This window comes from Canis aureus, chromosome 23 (genome assembly GCF_053574225.1).
Source record: "Canis aureus isolate CA01 chromosome 23, VMU_Caureus_v.1.0, whole genome shotgun sequence".
Classification (NCBI taxonomy): Eukaryota; Metazoa; Chordata; class Mammalia; order Carnivora; family Canidae; genus Canis; species Canis aureus.
Genome location: NC_135633.1, coordinates 45,532,704 through 45,557,424, shown reverse-complemented (window position 1 = coordinate 45,557,424; position 24,721 = coordinate 45,532,704). Strand labels below are relative to the sequence as shown.

The 24,721-nt window shown below is 49.5% G+C and overlaps 1 protein-coding gene across 9 annotated transcripts in view; it reads right to left on the bottom strand.

The window, feature by feature from the left end:
- Positions 1-505: 505 nt before the first annotated feature.
- Positions 506-24,721, bottom strand: part of AMOTL1 (angiomotin like 1) — a 146,468-nt gene continuing 122,252 nt past the window's right edge. For all 9 annotated transcript variants that reach the window (XM_077867488.1, XM_077867495.1, XM_077867487.1 and 6 more), the window contains 7 exons: positions 23,795-23,940; positions 20,005-20,154; positions 16,240-16,430; positions 11,357-11,482; positions 10,131-10,357; positions 7,264-7,524; positions 506-6,207 (listed from right to left, as the gene is read on the bottom strand). In XM_077867488.1, coding sequence (XP_077723614.1) covers positions 6,101-6,207; positions 7,264-7,524; positions 10,131-10,357; positions 11,357-11,482; positions 16,240-16,430; positions 20,005-20,154; positions 23,795-23,940 — 1,208 coding nt within the window. In that variant the 3' untranslated portion in view covers positions 506-6,100. The remainder of the gene's footprint in view (positions 6,208-7,263; positions 7,525-10,130; positions 10,358-11,356; positions 11,483-16,239; positions 16,431-20,004; positions 20,155-23,794; positions 23,941-24,721) is intronic.

Genomic DNA, 24,721 nt, shown 5'->3' with positions numbered 1-24,721 from the left:
TCTGTGTGATTAAAGGAACACCATCTCCCCAGCCCAGCCTCCCTGCATTTCCCCTTTCCTTATTTGTCTAGAAGAGCTGGGAGTGGGTGGATGACCAGTTCCAGGGCTCTGGATGACTCACTTCCTTCTGAGAATCAAGAACGGGTGTTGGTGGAAGCACCCCGAGGCCCACCGGGGGTGGGGGGTCAGGGGTACTAGATGGTTCTGGAAGCAAAACAGCAAGCGAGACTGCCTCCAGGCAGCGAGATGACATTTTTTTTAAAAGAATTTATTTATTTATTCATGAGAGACACTCAGAGAGAGAGAGGCAGAGACACAGGCAGAGGGAGAAGCAGGCTCCATGCAAGGAGCCCGACATGGGACTCGATCCCGGGACTCCAGGATCAGGCCCTGGGCTGAAGGTGGCACTAAACCACTGAGCCACGCTGGCTGCCCAAGGTGACATTAAACTTATCACATATACACGTTTTTTGGGAAAGAAAAGAACAAGCATGAGAGAAAGAAGGGCCATTTTATCCCTTTATTATATACAATATTAAGGCACAAGTTTAAGCAGCAAATAGGAAAATCTTTGGCTGACCAACAGTATTAACATCTGCCGTGGGGGACCCGCTGCATTCCTGGACACCCCCTGCCCCTGTACACATACACACCTGGGCTGTGCAGCTCTGCAGCCCGCCCCCCTTCAATACACACCAGCAGATGAAGATGCCAGAATGTCACACCAGAGGCTGCTGGAGGGAACACCGCACGCTGCCACCATGCACAGCAATGACTCACATGGCGGGTGGAGTGAGTGGTGGCCCGAGGGCCATCCGAGTTTTGGCTGAGGTCGGTGCCCGCGCCTGCCCTGGGTTCACAGAATTTCACACAGACTCTGTCAGTGCCCTGTGGAGGAGGCGGCTCCAGGGTCCCTCCAGGGAAAACACCTTAATGCAAAGAAAACCACAGCAGATACACTTGCTTACATTCTGTTTTGTAATAAATACTCGCAGGTGTCTACAGGGGACCGGAATCCTAGGTAAAATCACATGTAAACACACAACTGGGCATTGACGTTTAGGGAGCTGATACGAGAAAATGCTGTGTATGTACCCCATTACTTTGAGAAGAGTATTTTAATTCTGTGAAGAAGCAAGCTTTTATGACAAAGAAACACCTTGGTCATCGCGTTACATGACAATTACATGCACTTAAGTATTACAGGGCTTTACAGAGCACCCACTGGAGGTCTATACTAAGGATTACACATTCCGTCTGTGCGTACGCACAGAGGTGAACACATACAAGGCATGGCAAGAGAGGAGATTTTTAAAAGCGAACCCACCTGAAGTTACATGTACTGATGACCACAGTCCTTGGAAGTGGTCACTTCAAGAGGCTCTAGGAGTCCAAAGACTCATTCCAAGGAACATTTTTGGGATTTTCTTTTTTTAAAGCTAAAATGGTGTGACTTTCATCACCCATCTTTATTTGTTCAACCGGGATGGTTTCCAAACTTAAATCCACCCTCAAAGGATGAAGATTTCTCATCTGTAAGGATAATCAAACAAATGTCCCAGGTGCCAAAGGCCATTCTAACAGAGGTGTTCACAACTGTTTCTCCTGGGGCAGTGGGGCAGCAATCAGCATAGAGTCTCCCAAAGGGTCAGCGCTTGAGGAAGAGGTGAGATGAAATGCTTGGATCTTCCGCATATTAAGAAAGAAAACCTGACACGCAACCTTGGAGTCATACCCATACGTATGCACGGACATGCACACGTCTTTATATATCATTATTAAACAAGAAAAGGATATACTACTTAAAAGGAAGAGAGAAAAATCTGCTCATTAGTTCCAGAAGAAATGCTTTACTGAAATGCTGACCTTAAATGCTCCCAAGTTGGTCAGCTTCTGGAAGCTTCTTTTTTTTTTTCTTTTTTTTCTGGAAGCTTCTTAATTACTCTGCCCATCTCCCACCAAGCCACACATCAGAGGCAAGCTGATTAAACAGTCCTCACATTGAAGGAAGACATTTTAAACACATCAATTAATTAGCAAAAAAGAAGAAAAGCAAAACCACATTTCTAAAGCCTCTACCATGGCTGCCCCAGGCTCAGGGGTGGGAAGGAGACGACTGTAGGCTGGGTTCTCTGTGGCTACGTGACGGCTTTACTGTTTGAGAGTATCCATGGGCTCCCACTCCCCACAGCTACGGGACTGCTCTGCTCAGGGGTGCAAGTTCATTCTCAGCACACAGAAGCATACCCTTTGACTCAAGCACAGGCTGGAACACGACTTTGGTTCTGGAAAATCAGCTCTGAGCATCATGCATGAGCTCCCTGCTTCGAGACCTTTTAAAGCCCTGATCTATTTTTCACTGTGTCCCGGGCATTCAGCCTCACCTGACATCTGTGCTCGCAGTGGTCTCTGCCAGTCAGAAGGCTGCCCGGGAGCAGGTCTGTCTTCCCATCAGGAGGACACAGGGGCCTGAGGGTGACCCCGGGGGAGAGAGAGAGTGATGGCCAGCTCCTCTGCAGTGGCCAATCCCACAGCCTGTCCCCTGAGCAACACATCACTGCAGTCTCTGTTCCGAGACCAGGATTCCCACAGAGCAACTCTCTCGCGACTGGACCCCAGGCTGGTGCAGCCACATCCAAGAGCCAGCCCTGCAGAACAGGACAGAACAGGGCCCTACCACTCTATATCCACAGGCCTGCCTGGAATGGGCTGGATTCCACACCCTCACTGGCTGCTGAGCTCCGGCAGGTGGAAGATAAGCCAAGAGAAGAAACTGCTAAGAAAAGGTTCTGCAATGAGTGGCTAGAATCCAGTAGCATCTATTCCATAAGATACCCTGGTCAGCACACAGAAACCACCAGAAGGCCCATCCCGGGAGAAGCCCGATTACCCTGGCAGGTGTTCACACAAAGCCAAAGCCTTTACCCTTCACTCCAAGACGGCTCGTGAGGTCCATAATCAGAGCCCACGGGCAAGTCCTGAAGTCCAGGCCTCTGGATAACACACAAGTGTTTTTGAGATGGATTCTGTGGCCCTGTGATGATGGAACACTAAGACTTCCGTCTGTTCCTCGTGTTTATGGGCAATTCTAAGAGTCTGGGGCTGTGGTCTTCTTCCTCAGTTTCCGAGAGGTGTGGCAGCTATGCGTGTGTACCTTTGTGTTTGTGTGTGTGCGTGTGCCTGTGCACACACCAAAGACGAGGCCAACGTGGGCCAAGACATGGCCTCAAACATGGTTCTGACCCATGTTGGTGGTGCTGCAGCCTGTGACAGGCGCACAGCTCCCCTCGCAGGACCCTCGTCCAGATGCCACTGCTGTGAGGCTTTGGGGAGGGACCGAAGCTCCTTGAGCCCATTTCTTCCACTGTGGAAGAAAGCTGAACTAGGCCTTGCTCTGCAGATGGCTCAAGGACTCATTAAAAGATGCTCACCACCTTGCTTGCCTACAGCCAGCACGAAAAAAGAGCTGGGATTTATTTTTCTGAAAATCAAATGAGATAAATGATTATAAATTGCCTAGAACTGCAGAGCAGATGCTCGGTATTTGCAATCCCTTGCTCCTACGTGTCAGCCAGCAAGGCTTCGAGAAAGCTACGAACATGAAAAGCATCAGGGGGCCCTGGCATGGCAGGAAATCTCCCAGAAAAGAACACACCTAAAAGCTAGAGGTCCCTTTTCTTATGGGAGAGTCTAAGCAAGTTAGAAGAAAGAAGACTGCCAAAGAGCACAGCACAACCAAAAACTGGTGACGTCTGTGTTTGCACTCTGACCATACACTTGGCGATGGGGGCAACCAAGGGCCGTACACGAGCCTGGAACCTGGTGCCAAAGGTGTGCTGGAGCAGAAAGACGAGGCTCGGGGGACAGCAGAAAGACGGGGCTGTGGCTCTCACCATTACCCATTCCTAGGGGAGACAGCTCAGTTTGCCGTGGCCCAGGTTTGGGTTGCAGGGACAGGCAGAGGAGACTTGCCCTCCTATGTCCAGACCTTGCTTTCATTCCTGGTCCATTTCCAACATTAATTAAGAGGTCAAAATACCCTTAAGAGAAAGAGCTGCCGTCATCTACCCCTCACCAAAGTGATGGGAACAGGGACTGGGATGGGGCCTCCTGTGCCCTATCCCCACCCTCTGCGTCCATATGCACACAGCCCCAGGCATTAGGCAGGCTGCTGATGCCTGCAGAACTGCTCCGGCTTCCCGGCCTGACAGGACTAGAGGAGGCTAAAGGCACAAAGCACAAAGTTCAGTGCCCACCGCAGAGGAGCTCAGGAAGAGGCGGCTCCTGCTATGTCCCACTCACTGTGCCCCCTCTGGCCAAGGCCACGGATTTCCTCCCTCCCCCTCTCCAGTCTACACCTCAGTCCTTCTCCCACCACGACAATCTGGGGAGACTACAACTCCACCTGCCTCACACCTCACAGGCCAACTCTAAGGTAAGTCACCCAAGCAAAATTCCCTGCAGAGCATTGTGCTCAATGCTCCTAAATGTCACAGGAGAAAGTCTCTGACCCAGGCCCCTTTTCTTTGTTACCTTAACGAAGCCCAGGGAAGGGGACCTGGGATAAGAGGATCCAGTTGACCTGGAGGGAGGAAAACCGCAGGAGCCTACAAGAACATGTGGCAGCCCGATTAGCTTCTCTTTCCTGATCTAGTCCCTCTTAGATCTGTAAAGCAAGCCCACGTCTGAGGAGTTAGACATGCCGGCACGCACAGGGGTAAGAGGCCCACTACCCCGACTCACTCCTGGATCTTCAACGTGGTCCTTCTGTCTGACTCCGGTCAACTTGGCCCAAACCAAAACCTCGAAAAACATGACTTCACTGTACAAATCCTGGCCTGCTAAGTCACAAAGCAAGTTCACGACGGAAAAACACTGATGTGTTAACACAGAGACCTACGTGCTCGTCCACAGTGCAAGGGGCTGGGGAGAGTGGTGATGATGGTCATGAGCCACAGATTCGAGAACGTCGTACAAGCTGTCTGGTGACTCTCTGGAGGCCACCAAGTCAAGTGTCATTCATTGCCTGGAGGGCAATCCTGAAAGTCTCAGCCCAACAGAGCACCGAGGTGGAGCTGCCAAGCTCTGCGTGAGAGAGCAGATATGAGAAAGAGCCAGAGCCCCGATCTGAATGCAGGATGTCGCAGTGACCACGGAATCTTCCGCCTCATCCAAACTTACCTAGTCCCCAGCCAGGAGATTAGCAGCTGCAGCCCAGTGACTCCAAGGGGGAGGAAGCGGCCAGGCAGCCAGCACACAGCTCTGTCCCACTGGTCACTATTAAACAGAGATCAGACTCTGCTCTCATAAATCCCAGACCTAAGGAATTCCACCGTGTGGTATGGACAAGGAGAAGTGAAAGAAAAGAAGAGTGAAATTAAAGAGAATGAAGCATAGGAAGTGATGAAACTCAGAGCAGTTAGGGAGTTTGAGCACCAAGATCATAACGCTCCCATCCTCTTCCATATTTACTGCCACAGCCACAGAAGTTAAGAAGCCTCATCATTTCCTGAAAATCCAAACCAAGCAGGGAATTGGGTGCGAACCGCCTTCTAAATTCCCATCACCTACAGACACGTGTTCTCACTGCCACCCCCACCCCCGCCATGTTCACAGGAAACTCCAATGGCACGGTGACATTTATGTTGGTGCCAAGATGGGCTCTTGGAGATTTCTGGAAGATTCTTCTAAAAAACGACAACAACATGCGAAGAGGCAAGGAGAATGGGGGTATTTCAAGGAAGATCCATGTTCAGGTTTATGTGTTTATAACTAGAAAGCCGCTGTACATAGACCCTCCCTCCCCAAGAGATATATTTTCTATACAGTAAAAATCCCACTTCCGGTGACTTCTTGGTTTCCAAACCTACATGCAGCTTCTCTCTTCTCAACATACGCGATAGGAATCCACAGCATTCCCCTCATCTTCAGTCATGTAGGTTTTTAAATGTTTACAAAAGTGTTCTCACTAATCTAAGGTCTTTGTCAGTTCAAAGCGCTCCTGATTTCTCATCCACAACTTTCTTGATCTCTCTTCTCCATCTCGGCCATGTTCCAGGTTGGTCAAGTCCCCTCACAGAATGCAGCAGGGACGCCAGCACTAGATGAGAACTTCCATCATCTCTCCGTCAGGGAACTCAGGTTTGTGGAGCACGCTGCTCACGCGGCTTTTGTGCTCAGGGGACTTCCCGTGGCCCAGAGGGTTCTCTGCCAAACAGAACGGGATGTCAGCAGCCTGGCCCCACAGTGGGGTGCGGGCCTGGCCGGCTCTGTCTAAAGCAGAACCATTCCCAACACTGGCGCTCAGCACCAGCGTCTGCAGGGAAGGCCCACCGCATGGACAAGGGAAGTGATGGGCCGTGGGATTCAAACACAAATGACAGAACCAGGGCGGGGATGGCAAGGGTGACCCTGGAGATGTGTGCGGGAGGCCCTCGAGGCCACTCCCCCTCTGGGCACAATTGCGGCACCTACAAGCCAGATGCTTTTCAGCTCTTCCCTGTCTTGGGCAAGTGCATCTCAAGAATTCAATGCTCAATAAATGACAATGCTCTGTTGCCTTGTGTATTTTGGAGGATGAAAGTAAAGCAGCCCTTGGAGGACATGGTTAATTCATGCCCCTGAGGGCTCCACCTCCCCAAAAGAACTCAAGAGGGCTCTCCCTATGACTCGGATTGCTCCAAAGGCACATCTGGTCTTTCCCTGGATGCTTCTGGACTCATGGCAAGTCCACCTCAACCCAGTCTGTCTTCTCCTCCTAAATATTTAAAGCACCTCATTGGTCTGGCCTGAGATGTGTGCCAGAAGTCTACCTGCCCTCAGTCAAGAGGGTACCTGCAACCTTGAATCCCAGAAGGGTAAGCCCCTTGAAGGCAACACCTATGTACTCGGTCCTTCTAATGTGGTGCCTGGTACGAGCTCCCAAACGATTCTCTGATGTCCCCAAGGGGGTCTATTCCCACACTCTGGGAAAAGGCTGATTACAAAACACACATTAAAGGGGTATTCAAGCTGCATATTCACATACATGGTAGCAAGTTAGAAGGGTCTACACACATTTCATTCCCATAAGAAGTGCATTAGGGTAAGCATAAACCTAAAAAAAAAACAAAACAAACTCAAAACCCCATAAAGTGCGAGCTGTGTGGTGCTCTTGTTCCCACCCCCACTGCCACCCCCCCCCGCCAAGCCCCACTGAAGGTGCCCTCTTGGGCCAGTGTTGTATGGTTTTTCCAAGGGTAAAGGGAAGGAAAAGACTCATACCAGATTTCTCCGCAGTCCCTTTGGCCAGCGGGTGTTTTAGGATGGGGCTGTTGGAGGGGGTCACGCTCAGTCTGCCGCGGCTGGGCAGGGAGGCCGTGCTAGGCCACCAGAGTTCAGCACTCCTGTCCGTCTGGGTGCTGCTGTCCTTGCTGCCTGTCTTGGCATGGGCGCTGCCGGCCGAGTTGGCGAGGGCGCTGGGGGACAGCGCTGCGGCCGGGGGCATGGAAGCGTGTTCGTGGTGCTCCTTCCCCAGCAGCAACCCTGAGGGAACAGGGACAGCTTTTACAATGCTGCTCTTTAAACAAAAACCAACCAACACCCCCACCCCCTGCCGCCCCAGTCTTGGAGACCATTTCCTTCTTGATTGAGCACTGCTTCCTTCATTCACTGGTTCACTGACCATGTGCATTTATAAGCACTTACCATGTGCCTGGGAAGATGGCAAGCACTGAGGGGATTAAAAAAAAAAGAAAGACCTAGTCCATTTTCTAAAACTATGTGGGTTTTGCTTTTTTTTTTTTTTTTGGAGGACAGTTAACAGAAGTTAACTGGTTATGATGAATTGTGATGAACAGTGGGATAAAATTATGCCCAGGGTAGTAAGAGATGCCTAACAGCCAGCACAGAGGGGAGGAGGTGTTCCTGCAAGGGTTTCTAGAGACCATGCTGTAATATGGCCTGGGGGTGGGGTGGGAGGGTGGGGGGTGGTGAGCCTTAAGCAGCAGGGGTGCGCTTAAGAAACCTGAAGGCTTCCTAGATCTGAGATATGGTCCCAGCAGCCCACAGGACTGCTCCCCTCTTGGTAATGGATGGTCTTCCGTAGGCCCATGTTCAAAACTAAACGTGCTCCCAGGCCCGGGCCACACTGGGTTGTTATTCCAAAGGAGAGCCCTTGCAGCAGAGAGTTGTGGCCCGCAGGAAGCAGGGAGCCAGCTGGGCTTCCGGGCAGTAGAGCTCGGGGTGGAAAGGGGACGTGCTGGCCAGAACAACTTTTGTATTTCTAAGTGGTGAAATAGGGTGCACGTGCAGCAAAGCGCCAGCACTCTAGAACACTAGCCCAGAGAAAGGGTGGTAAGCACGATCAGGTCTCTGTTCACTTGATGAGCCAGCAATTCATACAGTATCCTAGCCAGGGCTTTTCAAGGTGCCCAGCAGTGCTGCTCGAAATGGAACATGCAGATCAAGTACTTGGATGTATCGTCAAAACAAAGGTTTGACTCAGTGGGTGGGGACTAGGGTTCTGCTGCTTGAAGGGGCCCCCACGGACCTCACTGTGAGGAACAAGGGTCTTCAGCTCGCTGCCTCTTGCACATGAGCCCTCTTTCTATCTTACAACACTCCTGTGACACAGGTCCTGTTGTTATCTTCCGTTTTATAGAAAAGGACATGGGAACTCAGAGATATAAACAGCTCGCAGCTAAGCAGCAGCAGAAACGGGATTCGAATGCAGCTATCCTTGACTCCAAGTCCAACCCATGTCCCTTTCACCTCATTGCTCTGCCTGTCTAACCTCCACAGTCCTACAAGGATGCCCTGGTGCAAGCAAGTCACTAGCCAGTCATCCACTGGGGAGCCCTGAGCCATCCGCAATGCACCCACTGTCACCTCTACCTCTTTCTAGAGCCCATGAAGTAAGAGATGATGGGAACATTTGAGGATTTCTGAGTGTGTTGTGGCTGCACAGACAGAATTTTGAGGTCCTCAGGCTCCCAGGCCTGGCTCAGACGTGCCCAACGCTAGTGGTTACAGGCACAGACTGGAGGGGAATGCCTGCCCGGCTGGACGTCACAAACCACCTCTGCCAGGGAGGACTCCTTTACCAGACCCGCCCTCGGCTCTCTGAGCGGGGGATGGAGCTATGTGTCCTCGGGAGGGTCTCTGCTGATCCCAGCTGCTGTCCACACACATCCTCTTTCAAGTACATTTCCCCGGGGGGCAGGCGCTGCTGAAGTGACCTGTGAAGGGACTTCAGAGACTCCGGCTAGGCGCCTTTGGTCCCCCGACTGTCAGGTCCGCTCTGGAAGCTCTTATCCCCTTTGGCACAGAGCAGCCAGGCTCCCCTGGGGTCCTGTACTGAGGAAGACTGGCTCTCGGCTCCACAGATAAACAGAACACAACACACCCTGAGCCGAGGAAAGGCCTCAATGCGGGGCCAAACCCTTGGAGCCCACAGAGTGCAGGGGAACTGCGAGGATGACGGGCCTCTGGGGTGCTGCCTGCTTCCCTGACTCAGCCAGCCCCGTCTACGGGCCGCCCTCACCCTGGGAGGCCTACCAAGGCTGCGATCACATCTGTGGAATCCGCTCGAAGGTCTGCCTGTGTAACTACAACACAGCAAAAACCACCACCCACCACCCAACGCCTTCAGGCTCGAGAGCGCTTCTTCCAAAGAACCTTCTCCCCACTGTCACTCTGCCCTCCCCTCAGGCACACGGCATAAAGCAGGGCAGACACAGCCTGGCTTTTCCAGACACAGAGGCAGGACTGGAGCCAAGCTCAAAAGCCTCGAGGCTCTGGGCTGTTCCCATTTGAACACCATGTGTTGTAAGGGTCACTGCAACTTTGTGCAATACTGATACCAATTATGATGCGCATCAACCCGCGGCTGATGGCTGCTCTCGTTGTGTGGCTTTGCTTCCACGTATCTTGTTGAATTTCCACAACTCAAGTATCACTGATGATCCTCCCCATTTTACAGACGAATACACAGATGTGGAGAGAGTCAGGGACATTTCAGCATTCCACGAGCGGTGGAGCCAGCGTGCCACAAGAAGGTCAGAACCCATTCCACCAGATGAGGTCACCTCTCTGAGTTTGTGCCATTCTTGCTTTTTCAGGTCCTGAACTGAAGGAGGCATGGGGCTCACCTATGCTCCCCTTCCAGGTCTTCTCCTCTTTCTTCTCTTCGGCTAACTGGCTGCTGGTCAGCGAGGTCTGGCGGGAGTGCGTCCCGGTGGCCGCGGCAATGGACGGGACGGAGCGGGCAGGACGCAGGCTCGAGGAGTCTGACTTCCCAGCGTCTTTCCGGGATCGCTGCTGCAGGACTTTAATCATGGCATCCTTCTCTATGATTTTGGCATGGAGATTCTTAATACTATGTAACAGAACAAAACCAAACGGTCATAATCAAAAACGATTTGGCTAGAAAAACTCAAAACAATGCTCTCGGGGTGTCCCAGGGACTTGAATTGTAACTAAGGGATGAAGAGTTAAGTGTAGGGGTGCCTGGGTGGCTCAGTGGTTGAGCGTCTGCTTTGGCTCAGGGTGTGATCCCAGGGCCCCAAGATCAAGTCGCACATTAGGCGAGAAGCCTGCTTCTCCCTCTGCCTATGTCTCTGCCTCCCTCTGTGTGTCTCTCATGAATAAATAAATAAAATCTTAAAAGAAAAAAGGAGTTAAGTGCAGCTTAAGTCTTTACACATTTCTAATCTGCAAATTGTATAAAATGAAACTTTTGTAGTAGATCAGAGGGGCACACCTTCTCTGGCCTCTGTGGAGAATCTGGGACCTCCTGGGACCCCAAGGACACACAGGCAGAATGGCTGTGGCCTCACAGCAGGAACCTCCTGGACCAAGGTATGCTCGGGAGGGAAACTCAAAAACGCTGACGTCTTACACAGGGTTGGTTTTCCATTAAAGTCAATTTCCCCAATTTCTTTTTTCTTTCTTTCTTTTCTTTTTTTTTTTTAGATTTTATTTACTAATTCATGAGAGACAGAGAGAGAGGCAGAGACACAGGCAGAGGGAGAAGCAGACTCCACGCAGGGAGCCGAAGGACTCGATCCCAAGTCCCCGAGATCATGACCTGAGCCAAAGGCAGAAGTTCAACCACTGAGCCACCCAGGCGCCTCTCCCCATTTTCTGAGAAAAGAAAAAAACGAAAGACGGACAGGTTTTCTGGAAAAAGATGATTTTATCCCTGATGGCCCAAAACGCAAATCAGAAAGCATTTGGTTTCTTTTCATTGCTTGGGTATAAATGGCTGAGACCTTCCGCTGTTCAGAGCAGGGAGGGACTAGCGGGTCCCATGGGGGTCTTGAGCACAGCCACAGTGGAGCCTGGTGGCGCAGCCATGCACACGGCTGTCCCTTACGTGTACTCCATGTCCTGACACCTCCGGGTGGCCTGCACCACCTCCTCCTCCTCCTGCCAGATGTGGGCCTCCAGTGAGCTCTCACCGTAGCTGCCATTCCTTGAGTGGTTGATGATCGTGGTGTCCCTGGGAACACAGGACACACAGACAAGGATGTGGATGATCCTGCTGAGGCATATCTTTCCACCAGCTCCTTTACTCACTCTCCCTCTCCTACATCCTGGCCAATTGTTACCTTAAACTTGACAGAATTATGAAAGCATCTAGGGAAGACAAAATAAAATCCAAAGATGAAAATTCCCTGTTCCCACGACTAATGACCTTGTGTATTAAGCTACAAGGCCTGGTGTGGACACTGCACCCTAAGAGAGGGGGGCCATTGTCATTGTATTTGTGTTTCCATGCTTATACCCCTTTGTACTTATCCTTTTTCAGTCATAGTCAAAGTTTTATTTCCATTTCTTACCCACCTAGAAGCTATTTCAGTAGTTTACAGTAAAAAGGAGACTCAGCAAATACTTGGAAACACATGTTGGTCCTCTCGGATGGCGGTTCAGCTGAAATCTTCCCTCAGGCCTGCGTCCTAGCTCACTTCTGGCTTTACGAGCCCCCGTGTGACAGCCACACCGGGTGGCAAAGCAAAAAGACAAAGACATATACCTGTCATTGGAAAGTCCAACCAAGGAAGTGAAGCAAGGGGAGGGACAAAGTAGGTTAAGATGCAGGGTAGCTGGAAGCAGGTATCTGACGGAAAATAACTGGTCAAAGTTAACTATGCCTCCACTGGTTTTGGTGATTTAATTACTCCTAATTAAGGACGATTGGTAAAAAGAAGATAACTGAGCCAATTAGGTGATCTAGGTATATCTCACTGCAAGGCACACTAGTGTCTTGGGCTAGTGAATGCCAAATTGACAAATGATCCAGGCAAAGATTTTGCATCTCTTTAACTTCTTATTCCAATGCTGCAATCATATTTAAAATCTTAATAGCTTTTTTCTAAAATACACAAGAAGAGCAAAGAGAACTCCTTTCATCTAATGACAGCTATCAGTGAATAGCATTTCCTTTATGCCAAGGATGGGCTAAAGCATACTACACACAGCCTCTCATGCAGTCCTCACAGTAACCTGGGTAGTTGGCATCATCATCCTCATTTTACAGATGAACAAATAGGCTAGGCGACTTTGTAAAAACGCCTAGTTAGTGAAGGTAGAGACAGATGCAAATCCAGATATTTCTGTCCATGCCCTGAGCCATCATTCTATACTGACTCTTTTTTTTTTTTTTAGATTTTATTTATTTGAGAGTGAGCAAGCTCGAGCACGAGCAGGGGGCAAAACAAAGGGAGAAGGAGAAGCAGACTGCCTGCTGAGCAGGGAGCCCGACAACATCCTGGGACTCGATCCCAGAACCCCAGGACCATGACCTGAGCTGAAGGCAGACGCCCAACCAACTGAGCCACCCAGGCAGCCCACTTCCTGTGTCTTTATGAAGAAGGCTTCGGTAAAAGGAATGAAGATAAACCAACAAAGTGGGTGCACATGAGAGTGTGGCATTTGTGGGAAATGCAGCTGAAAATAAACCACAAGACCAACTAACACAGAAAACAAGCAAAAGCTGTTAACATATGGATAGCCAAAAAAGCACTTTGGAAGAAATGCTCTCGAGCATCACAGGTTGGTGGTGGCTTTTGCTGTACTGTTGTTGTGCAGGCAAAATTTTGAGGTGAATTCTGTAGATTATGAATTCACCCTATAGCGCACAAAAATCTATGCAGAAATTAGTCCCTAGAGAAAACATTTTCAACCAATTTACTTTTGGAAAATTCACACAGAGCCAGACACCAATTAAAAAAACTCATGTTTGGGCAGCCAGGGTGGCTCAGTGGTTTAGCGCCACCTTCAGCCTACAGGTGTGGTCCTGGAGACCAGGGATCAAGTCCCATGTCAGGCTCCCTGCATGGAATGGAGCCTGCTTCTCCCTCCGCCTGTGTCTGTGCCTCTGTGTGTGTGTGTGTGTGTGCCTCATGAATAAATAAAATCTTTAAAAAAAAACAAAACAAAACTCATGTTTATGCTGCTAAGTAAAGATAGCAGGAAGAATCAGATCAAAACAACTCAGAAGGTAAATGTACATAAGACAAAAAAATTAACTACATTGCATTAAAATCTGTAAAATTTTCAAAGCCATAAAAAAGGCCTAACCCCTCAAAATTCTGACCAATGGTGCCAAAATGCACCAAGATGGGTAAAGCACTTGGTAAACAAAAATCATTGCTTATAAAGGTTAAGTATGCATCACTGGCTGGAAAGTCACAAAACGAACAGTTAGTCGTTTTTACCAGTTCACAGGCAGCCACATAAGCATCCAGACAAGAGCTCAGAATTTTGACCTTTCTCAAAAATTCATTTTTCATTTTTCCTTTCTCCCTTTCTATCAAAAGAAAAGCAGTGCAAAATTATAGAGCATTAAGATTGGAGCTAAACACCCGACCTCCTCTGAGCTGACTTTCCCCAAGACTGTGGGAAAGAGTGGCCAGGAAGGGGAAGGTAATTTCCTACAGAATAATCAGATGCCCAATAAATACACAGAAAGCAAAGAAGGGAGTGGGGGGCGGGTAGGGGAAGGGCCTTGATTTACCTGTGCATCTGAGACTTCTAACTGGGCAGAGTAAGCAGCAGGGCTGGGTAAATCCCATAGGACTCCCACTCTTTGTAGGCAACAGACCAGTGTCCCTTGCCTGGAGGATGACGAACAAGGCAGGTCCTAGCACAGGTGAGTGGCTGAAGGTGGCACCCCCACCCCTGGCCTGTCCCTGTTTCCCTCTCCCAGGAGCCATTCATTCCCCGACTTCTGATCTGACAACCCACTCCTATTTGTCCCCTCAGGGCCTAAGATCCCAAACATGCACCTGTCCTGATAAAAGCACTAGGAGCGGAGACAAAGATGACCCACAAAGGCCTCCGTGTCATGCTTCCAAGGTACCACATTTATACTATCAGGGCTTTACTGTCCTCAGCTGGTGGACTATGGTGTGGTTCTTTGCTCATAACCAGCCAAGAATGACAATTTCCATTTCAGAAATGAGGTCAATTTTTTTTTTTAAGATTTTATTTATTTATTCACGAGAGACACAGAGAGAGGCAAAGACACAGACAGAGGGAGAAGCAGGCTCCCCATGGGGAGCCCAATGCGGGACTCAGTCCCAGGACCCTGGGATCACCTGAGCCGAAGGCAGACGCTCAACCACTGAGCCACCCAGGTGCCCCAGAGATGAGGTCAATCTTGAAGGAAGTCAATGACACTCAGAAAGGCCTATGCAGAATCACGCACCCATAGTTGGCAGCAGAGGAAGAAGCCCTGAACACCGATGCCCCACCTGACTGGGGACTGTTCCTTCCGTTTAAAAACCCCATGGAGTGAGACAGCTTCCAGGGCAATCATGCTGTGCCTCAGACCAAATCTGGCAAAGAAGGCTGAATTTCTCCATAACTTTATGATGGTCTGGGCTCTTCCTCAACATAGAGGTGAAGTATTGCCTTAGACAACAAAAAGCTGAAAAGAAAAACCTCTCAACTATGCAGAAATCCAGGCTCTGCTGTTGTCACCCATAGGCAGGAGGGCCGAACCAGACACTGCAGCTTCCTCCAGCGTTCCTGCCTTGCCTCTGGGGCCCCGCCACACCTCATACCTCTAAATGTCTATTCCTGCTCCTGGGTGTCACTTGGAGGGGCTACTGGGGCTGTTTTCCCTCACAGAGACATACATAAGCACTAGAATTTGACCCCTAAGGGTCATTTCCCACACGAGCCTGCAAGGTCTGTCTCTCCGGGTGTGAATGCACTGTGGTGCCCAGTGGAGGCACGTGTGCCCATAGGGCTGGCCCTGCTCCTTCTCCAAGTTCCTGGGGACTCTTCTCTACATGAGTAATGAATGAGAGAGCTCACAAGACCTTATAGAGGTCTCCTCCACCCCAACAAGCCTTCTCTTACTCGTTAAAGAAAGAACACATCCCCCAAAACATGGGACTGATTACAAGATGGGGCTGCATCCTCGGTGTTTGCTCCTCACCTGGTTCAGGTCCGACGCTCCCCCACAGGCTCCAACAACAGCCCATATTAAGTCCAGTTTCACGGATGAGCCTCTGAGATTTGAGGATCTCCTCTGCAGATAGTGACCTTAAACTTCAATAAATCCCAAACAGCTGTGAATGCAATGCCCACGGCATCTATAAGCCGACAGCAAACTGGTGGGGGGTAGGAAGGCAACAGAAGCCCTGACTGGTGGGATGCACCACCACTCAAGTGGGGGGGGTGCGGGGCACGCACAGGTGAGCCTCAGCAGTCGGGGGAAACCACCTCCTCATTCAGACAAGAGGATGACGTAACAGAATTCCTGTGTCAATTACTGAGCATTCTAAGCTCATTTTCAAAGGAAAAATAGGCTGTGTGCCCACAGAAAGGACATAAAGCAGCAGAGGTAATAGCTGACAAAAGCAACAATTTCCAACCAAAAGAAACCAGGCTTCGGGTCACACACAGCTCCACGGGACACGCGGCCCCAGCGCTCACTGCCAGCATGACTGGGAATATACCAGGGTACCTCTCTGAGCCATGTTTCTCCAGCTACTAACAGTTCCTGTTGGACCCTCTGGCAAGGCGGCCCCTGAACCAGGTGAGGAGGGGATGCAGCAGCCCCATCATCTGGTCAGGCCCACGTTTAATGAGGACTTAATCTCATCTGGCCCATGACACGCGCTGTTAAAAGAGAGTGTAACATGTACTTGCGCAACATCGCTCTTGAAGACCACCTAGTATCCCACTGTGTGGAGGTCCTCACAACTGAGCGAATGCTCTGGAGGCACCGCAGGCAGGCCTCACCTCTCAGCGGCCGCAGTGGCTGCGGCGTTCAAGGCGAAGTGTCGGATAGTACTCTCCTCCAGGTACTTCTGCTCCCACTTGGTCATGTCGGCCTCCAGGGCCAGGATCCGCTCCTCCTTCTCCCTCACAAGTTCCAGGAGGGCCGGGGCATTATATTCTGACACGCCGGCTGGCTGGCTGTTTCCATGTTTCTGGAGAAGCAAGAGAAATATGCAGCATGATGCAGGGAAGGGGCACATGGGGTTCACAGATCCTGCAGCACACTCCCACAATGTCCCCCTGTTTCTGCTTCCTCTCCTACAGGGAAGACACAAACCCTACAGATCCTATTGCTAAGTAGGGTCACCTTCCAAATGCTTCCACCTCACCTTCTAAATTCCTCCACCCCTAATTCTTGTGGAATTCCGTAAGACAACCTTATCCTAATGTTAGAGGGGAGAAAACGAAGCTTCTGGGAGGTGAAATGAATTGTTCAGTCTCTCTCAGCTACTCAGAAATAGGATCAGACCAGGGCCCGAATGGCCACACAGCCCTGCAGGACAAGCAGCTGTTGCAAGTCCTGCCATTAATTTATACCAAAAGCTAAAACAGGAACTAAGTCTTAGCCTTTGGGACAAGAGCATTTTCTCCGGAGTTCAAGGAAGCAATTCCCATTGTTTGGTTGTCCCTGAGGCTGGAAGGTTAAAATGGAAAGGCAAAGAAAGGGGAGCGAGATGTCCCCAAGTGCATGTTCCCCTGAGTGTAAGGCTCTCATCGGGGACACAGAGGAATGAGTGTCTGTCCCACTGAGGGGCCACAGAAGCAACCACATGAAGGCATTTCATCAACTTAAAGGGGCTAACCAGAGTAAAAGTAAAGTGCTACCAGAAACCCGTGAATGCAAGTCAAGCTCATTTTTCAGCCCTTTCTTTTCATCTGTGTCTGGAAGATAGGAAATAAAGTGGCTGTGGTTTCTGGTCTGCTCGCAAGCTGGGGATACTGACATTTCAGAATTCTTCCCTTTCAACTCAGGTATACTATTTCCTTTAAACAGCAGGACTTGCAGGATAGTCAGGGAGTTTGAGGAGGTTCTGCCTTCAGAAGAGCATGATTTCTTCATCATTCCATGTCCTGGGATGCACACTGCCCTCATGTTTCCCGGTGATCACAAACGGTAGATGCAGAGCTGCTTGCAGGGTAGGGGGGTGCCTGAACACTTTACCCGGACCCACATCCACTACCCAGAGCAACAGCTTGGCACATGAGCTGCACTCAGAGGATCTAATCCTACCAGAGAGACCAGAGCAAATGGGCCCAGGGGCTTTCTGTAATCCATATGCTTCTATTCAATTTTTTAAAGCTAGAAGTACAAATATTCTCCAATCTGGCAGTTGTTTGCCAGTAACCAACATTTAAGCAAGAATGGGGCAGAAAGTATGTAACTGTCCTCATCAACCTGCACAGAAAGCCACCGGCCTCCTCTGGCCAGGCACTGACCTCATGCAGGGGGACAAATGAACCAATCCATGGAGATGAGCTGCTCCCCTGCTGTTAGAAACATTCCAAGAAAAGATCCCACAGCCTGGCTAAGCCACCATCTATGCTTGTCATTTTCTGTCTCAATCCCCTGTAATGGCATCTCAGCTGGCTTATTTCTGCAAAATCCTCTTGACCTCACCTCATGTCATGGTACCTCTTTACAGGACCTCTGATTCAGGTCATTAAGAGTTATTTAAATGAAAGCATGGATTTCAATGTTCAAGAACACAAAGACAGCATGATTTAATGGATCTGTATGCAGGCCAGAAAAATGAGTTGAGGGTCAGGCAGGCCAGTGTCTGCTGCCCATTCAACTAGTTCACAAATTTTTACTGAACACCTATCACGTGCTGGGGTTATGACAGTGAACAATACAGATAGGATCTTTGTCCTTCATGTTTTCACCTTCGGCTCATCTCTCAATTGCCGTGTGCCTCATTTCCTTCTTCAAGAACATTCCCCCTTCTCTCTTTTACCCCAAGGGACTCCTGTGGTAGTAAGATGTGAAAATTAGTTTGAGCTCTTTGCAAGAAAGAGAAGATGGTGAATTCCTAAACATGTTCATTTCCCTTCCTCTTATCTTCATTTCTCCTTTACCTCCTCTCAGCTTCTAATGATGCTAAGTACTCTTTCCCTTCCCATGGTGGAGGGAGATTACATATAATAACAAAGATAATGCAGTTGAGTCTGGTTTCATAGCATTCAGAGTAGGAGATCCAAGGATAAGTAATCTAACTGAAGGGTGTGGGTGGCACATTAACTGGAAAAGAACATTCTCTTTTGCTCTAAGTATTGGGATGCACTCTTTCTGTCGGCCAGAGACTCCTAAGTATCTATCAGATACCAGCACGGTACCAGGCACCAGAGAAGCCCATCCTCAAGTTGGGGAGGGTAAGATCTCAGTACTGAGAAATACTTAAGGGTGGGCCTTAAGTACTAGGGCATAAGGCACAGGTTAGATGGAGTCTAGAGGCAGACTCACCCTTTCTACGAGCTGTCAACTAAGCCAAGATGTTGGGAGACTGGGTGGGTTCCTTAATTTTCTGGGCAATCTCACTAACACCTCCTTCCTTAGCCAAGCCCACACCCAGAGTGAAATGTGTGTGCCTGCCATGAGAAAGAGCTGAGCTGGCCTGAACAGATGCTTTCAAGTGTTTTCAAGTATTCCAACCACAACCACTATGCTCTATCCAGTAGATAATTCCATGGAACCCTGCCTTGCTTTTCCCTGGTTCCCAACTTAGAGCACACCCTTCACCAGCTGCACAGAGGGCTCTGCCCACGGCACTGGCTGATGACACACAAGCCCAGGCTCTCTCTGGAGTCAGGAGCCTTTGACCAGTGTATAATGGAGCCCGGCCCAGCCGCAGAGCTTCCCTGCTGAGGCACACAAGGACCCAAGTTTATTAGCAGCTAAGTTATATTGACAGCTGTTACTGGCAGAAAGAAGGAAAGGCAGAAGAACTCGGAGCTTATGGCCAATATTACATCGGGATACTTATAACGGGGGGATAGTCCCAGGGATAGTCCTGAACTCCTTTCTCTCCTTTACCTCTGAAAACTCAGAGGTAAAGAATCATGTGGGACTCAGTTCACCCTCTTACCAGCTCCTGCATGGAATCCCACTTCATGACACCCTAGACGACACCACCAGCCTTCAGGCTGGCCTCCCTGATGTCCTCATTCACCCCTCCAGACCCTCCTGATCCCACCAGAGGGCTCTTCCTCTGATCTTCTGAGCCTGTCCGGCTTGAAAAGCTCCCAGAAATTGGCCCTCTGCTGACTACAGGAAGCAGTACAGTGTCTCCACCTGACCAAATGCCTCCCCTCTGGCCTCTGCCTCCTCAGCAGCCACCGCCTGTGCATTCTCTGCCAGCCAGCTGCACCCAGCCATCTGCAATGTGCCATGCTGCTTTGTACCTCTCTCCTACGCAAAACCCTCTTCTACCTCTGATGTCCTTCCCCCCAGAATGTCAAACAAACTCATCTTTCCAAGTCCACCTCAAATGTCCTATAACCCCGTGCCCCTGTGTCCAGCCCCCCAGCAGTCAGCACTTTCTCTCTTTAAGGACTTTGTCACTGCAATGAGTGGACTACCTGGCCCCTCCACTGGCCGTAATGCTGGTATGTTGGGGACAGGGAGTTCCCATTCACCTCTGAGTCCTCAATGCACAGTGCACAGCCTGAGCCACGGCAGGTGCGGTGCTGCCAGATGGGTGCTGCATGACTGTGTGGGCCCAGCCTCACCTGCTGGGTCCTCAGAGCATCCAACTCTCTCTCCAGCCATGTCCGTAGTCTCCGCTCCATCTGCTCTCGCTTCTCACATGCAGACTGCAGCTGGCTCAGGGCCTGCTGGAGCTTCTCCACCTTCTCCACATAGGCTTGCTTCTCTCGTAACTAAGCAGAGGAAAGGGAAGAAAGAGCAGAGAACTCAGACCAGCAGTTCTCAAAGCCTGGGTGGAGGTGGGGGTGGTCAGATTACCTGGGGATTGCATTTGAACAAGTGCATGGACCTTCCCTACTGTCATCCCTCTGACGTGCTGGGATGCTTGGAATCAAAGACCTTACGAGGGCACCTGCCTCGTGTAGCCAGCTCTGAGCTCCATCCTTGGTGACTGCTTAATAATGACAGCACTTGGCAACATTGAAAATGAAGTTAGCAAAGGGTTTTTAGTGCCATAAGTAAAAGCTTATTCTATAATGTTTAACTAAAAAATCCAGAATCAAAAATTATATACATGCTCACAACTCTGCCTGCCTATGATCTATGTGTGAAAAAAGACTGGAAGGAAATACTTAAAAGGATCCCCCAAGTACAGCATAATAATTTCTCTTCTTCCTTACTCTTTTCAGAATTTTTCAAATCTTCTAAAATAACTGTAAATTACTACCACAGAGAAACTGGTGTATGTACACATTTGTGTGAATAAATATAAAATTTCCTACGATAGATCCTGTGGAGTAACTTTCTCCTCAAGACTTCAGAGCCCTTAGCCCACTCCAGAGCTGGAGTGGTTGACAGCCCTGGAGAGACAGGCAGGGTTCAATGAACACTCAAACACCACCAGAACTGAGGAGATGGAAATACAGGTAGAAAGGACGTATGTAAATGTCACATCAGGCACGGATTTAGAATCACGATTGACAATTTCAACTCCCACTCTCAGACTTTGTTTTCTCCCAATTAGGAGTCCGGCTCACATCCATAAATCCCAGGCCCATTTCATGAGAGACACAGAGAGAGAGGCAGAGACACAGGCTCCATGCAAAGAGCCTGACGTGGGACTCGATCCCAGGTCTCCAGGATCACGCCCTGGGCTGCCCCCCAGGCCCATTTCTAACTTTCTGGGAATCGGCTCATGCCAAAAACCAGGCTGGGGCATTGCCTTGATCTGGCCATGGGTGAGAAGACACCAGATAGTAGTTCCTGCCCGCACCTGGGTGTGCTTATGCCTTCCAGGTGATTCAGATCCTGAGTTCAGTCCCTGATCACACCAGCAAGCTGGAACATGCTAGTGACTTAAGAGCTTGCTGCAAAAGGTGGTTACTCACTTAGCAGGAAGTACTGTACGGAGCTATGCCTATATTCTGGCCAAAGCCACTGGAATAAAATGGAGGTGCCTCTGACTTTTCAATGGGGGGCAGCAACCTCACAGCCTTCTCTAAATCTGTTTTGGGCATCAATCTTCATCTGGCCCTTTCATTTGCTGTGCTTCTGATTACTTGATTTGGTTGGATAGACATTTGAGGACCTACTAACTGCAGGTTCCTGTGCTAGAAGCCGATCCAGCTGAGAAAATATTTTCTGAGTCCCATTCATACACTACCTACCCCATCCTACACCGTATACAGTTTCCTGGGTGTGTGGCCATTAGAACAGAAGGGCCATGAGATCTGTACATTTTGGTTCTTGCTGGGCCAAAGCACACTGTATGTCCCCAGTGCCTGCAACAATCTCTGGCATCCAGTAGGTGCTCAAGAAATATTTGTTAAATGGAGAACTATTATTCCCCCAATCAACTGCAAGATCTTTGAAGGCATGGATCTGTCTCATTTAATTTGTTTCAGCCTAGGGACACCAGCTTAGTGGTTGAGCGTCTGCCTTCAGCTCAGGGTGTGATCCTGGGGTCCTGGGATTGAGTTCCACATCAGGCTCCCTGCAGAGAGCCTGCTTCTCCTTCTACCTATGTGTCTCTACCTCTCTCTCTGTTCTCTCATGAATAAATTAATAAAATCTTAAAAAAAAAAATCTGTCTCAGCCTTAAGTCTTAGCAAGGAGTCTATTAAGATGAGAATGATTAACAGGTAATATCAACCAATGTTTGTGAAACTCTTTCATGCCAAGCATCATGTTTTATATTTAACTATTTCATTTAATCCTCCCAATATCAGGAAAGGGACAACTCTATTATCTCCATTTAGGAGAGAGGACTGAGAATGGAAGAGGTCACAAGACTTGCTTAAGGTCACACACTGACATACCCCAGGGTCAGGATCCTAATTCACCACAGTCCAAGGCCTAGCTCTTGTGGGAAGTCAGGGTAAGCACTCAGTATGAGCCCTCTGAACTGAATTAAGACCCTTCGAAAGAAACTTTAACAAGAACAGGGAGTCATAGTGAAAGGTACACAAAAAAAGAGATTTGGGAGAAGCTACACGCAAACATCTTCTAGAATGCCAAGAAGATCCATAGTAGTGATTACCAAAAGCCTGTCTTTAAGGAGCTCGCAATTAACTTGGACTTGATTAGAAATATTAAAATTAATAAATTTTTAAAATTATTAACTTCCCTTGGCTCCAACCATGGAGATAGGGCCTGAATAACTAATTTCAGTAATAACGACAATGAGGAGTCATGGCCTCCAGTCCTCAAAGCAGACCTCGTGTCCTGTAAGGATTAAGGTGGCTTTCCGTACCAAACCTACATGCTAGTGAATGAGTTGCACATCGGTAACAGGGAAGATGCTCTGGGGCTGCTGTCTGGGGTCCTCATGCTAGTCTTAAAATTGCTGTTCCTACAGAGGACATGTGGGTTTCAGAAGCTCCTAGTGGACAAGACCTTTGTGAACTTCATAACCCTCCCCTTTGGCTGCTTGAACCGTGATGCTGCGTTTGCGGAGACGCCAGAAGACCTGGCATCAGGAGAGGTCTTCTAAAGGAGTAGCTTTTCCTTTCGACAACAGTTGGATTGATGACAACACTGTTTGCTGTGTGCCAAGCCTCAAGGCCAGCACTTGGTGTGGATTATCTCACTCATGCCCCTTCCAGACTTTGTGCTTCTACCTTCCAGGGTGGCTCTGTGCAGGTCAAGCTCCAGACCGGGGTGGGGGTGGGGGGAGGGGGGTAGGGAGCACTGCAGCCGGGGGCTGCCAGGTGTGGGCTCCTGTCTACCCGCCTCGGTGGCTGCTCCTCTTCTGCCACCGTGTCTGTAGCCTGAATCCCCTAGCCTAAAGCTCAGAAACGGTCTTTGCACGTCCCCAGTCAGGCCTAATGGCAAAGCCTACCTCATGAGACCTCATCCAAAGGGCTGATTTAATCAGGAACCACTAAATCCATAATGCTGGAGACGGACCAAATTTTCCTGGACTAGGGGAGTCACTGCCCAGCTGAGCCAACTTTTGGAAATGGGAGATCGGTTTGCTGCATGCCACCCTGATTCCACCCTATCAGAAGGCTTTTTGCCCTTTTTTAATGCAATCAAGAGCCCAAAGAGCAGATAAACCATTTTTTTAAATTGTTAGTCTCTTTTCTCTACAGGTACCAGTGGTTTCCAGTCCTTCCATTTGTTTCCAGCCCTGGCCACTTGCCAACCAATGGGCTGCAGACCGGGTTTCAGGCAGAAAGTGAGCTCTTTCATGGCTGTCTTTCCTACTTTGCCTGGCTCTGGGTTGGATAAACTCTGTTGGTATTAATTTTATTTTGGGAGGCCTCCTACATCCCTCCCCCGACTCAAAGCCTTGGAGCGGGCTCCAGTGCAGGGTGCTGGGTAGGAAAAGGAAGTGGAGGCCCTCAAGGCTCTGCCCCCCACCCGTCTCACCTCCTCCTCTAGCTTGATGACTCTGGCCTGGGCGTTGCTCAGAGCCTGATCCAAGATCTCAATGTGCCTCCGGTGGTCCTCACTCGCGGTCCGCACTGCCGCTAACTCCATTTCCAACTTCTCCTTCTCCTTCAAGAATTCTTTGTCTAGAAGGGAGACAAGAACAAAACTACCTCTATCAGAAAGCACTTACCCTCTGGGCTCCCAGCCAGTCTACATCTGGCAGGGATTAGTAATAACAGAGCATGCAGAGAGTGGAGGGTTGAATTACTGCTTTTGCTCCCTCTTGATAGTGGTGATGTGTGAGTTAAGGATTTACTCAAAAACCACTGTTAACTCTAGATACATTCCAGGCCACAGTTCCAGAGATGAAGGGTACATAAGGAATGACGGATATTCTCCATAACTCACTTCTGTACAACAGTTTCTTTCATGCTTCACATTAACCTTCTACCTACGATTTCACTTTATGCTCACAACCTCCCTTGCTTCTGTCTTCCGAGCCCCTGATGAAAGGGCAGGCAGGACTAACTAATACTAATATTCTCATTCATAGAAAAATAAACCAAGGTGTAGAGGTTCAGCTCTTTGCTGAGGCCAGACAGCAGAACGAGCTCCAATCCAGTCCTCCAAACCTGGGCTGGATTCTCGTCCCCTATGACCTGGCCCCCCACATTTTCTCCTAGTTCTGTTCAGGAAGGGTAAGGAATATTGCCTAAAGGAATTTAGGAGTATTGCTCTGGATTTAGGAAATGGCTCTCCTCTCATTCGATGACAGTGTTATTGATGGTGATCACAGTCCCTTTGCACATGGAGAGCCTAAGCTGCCCTGCATTCAGTAGCATCCAAACCACTTTCCTGTAGACTAACTCCCATCTTAGTTTAAGATGGTATGGCTAAGATGGTATGGTATGGCTAATGGTGTCA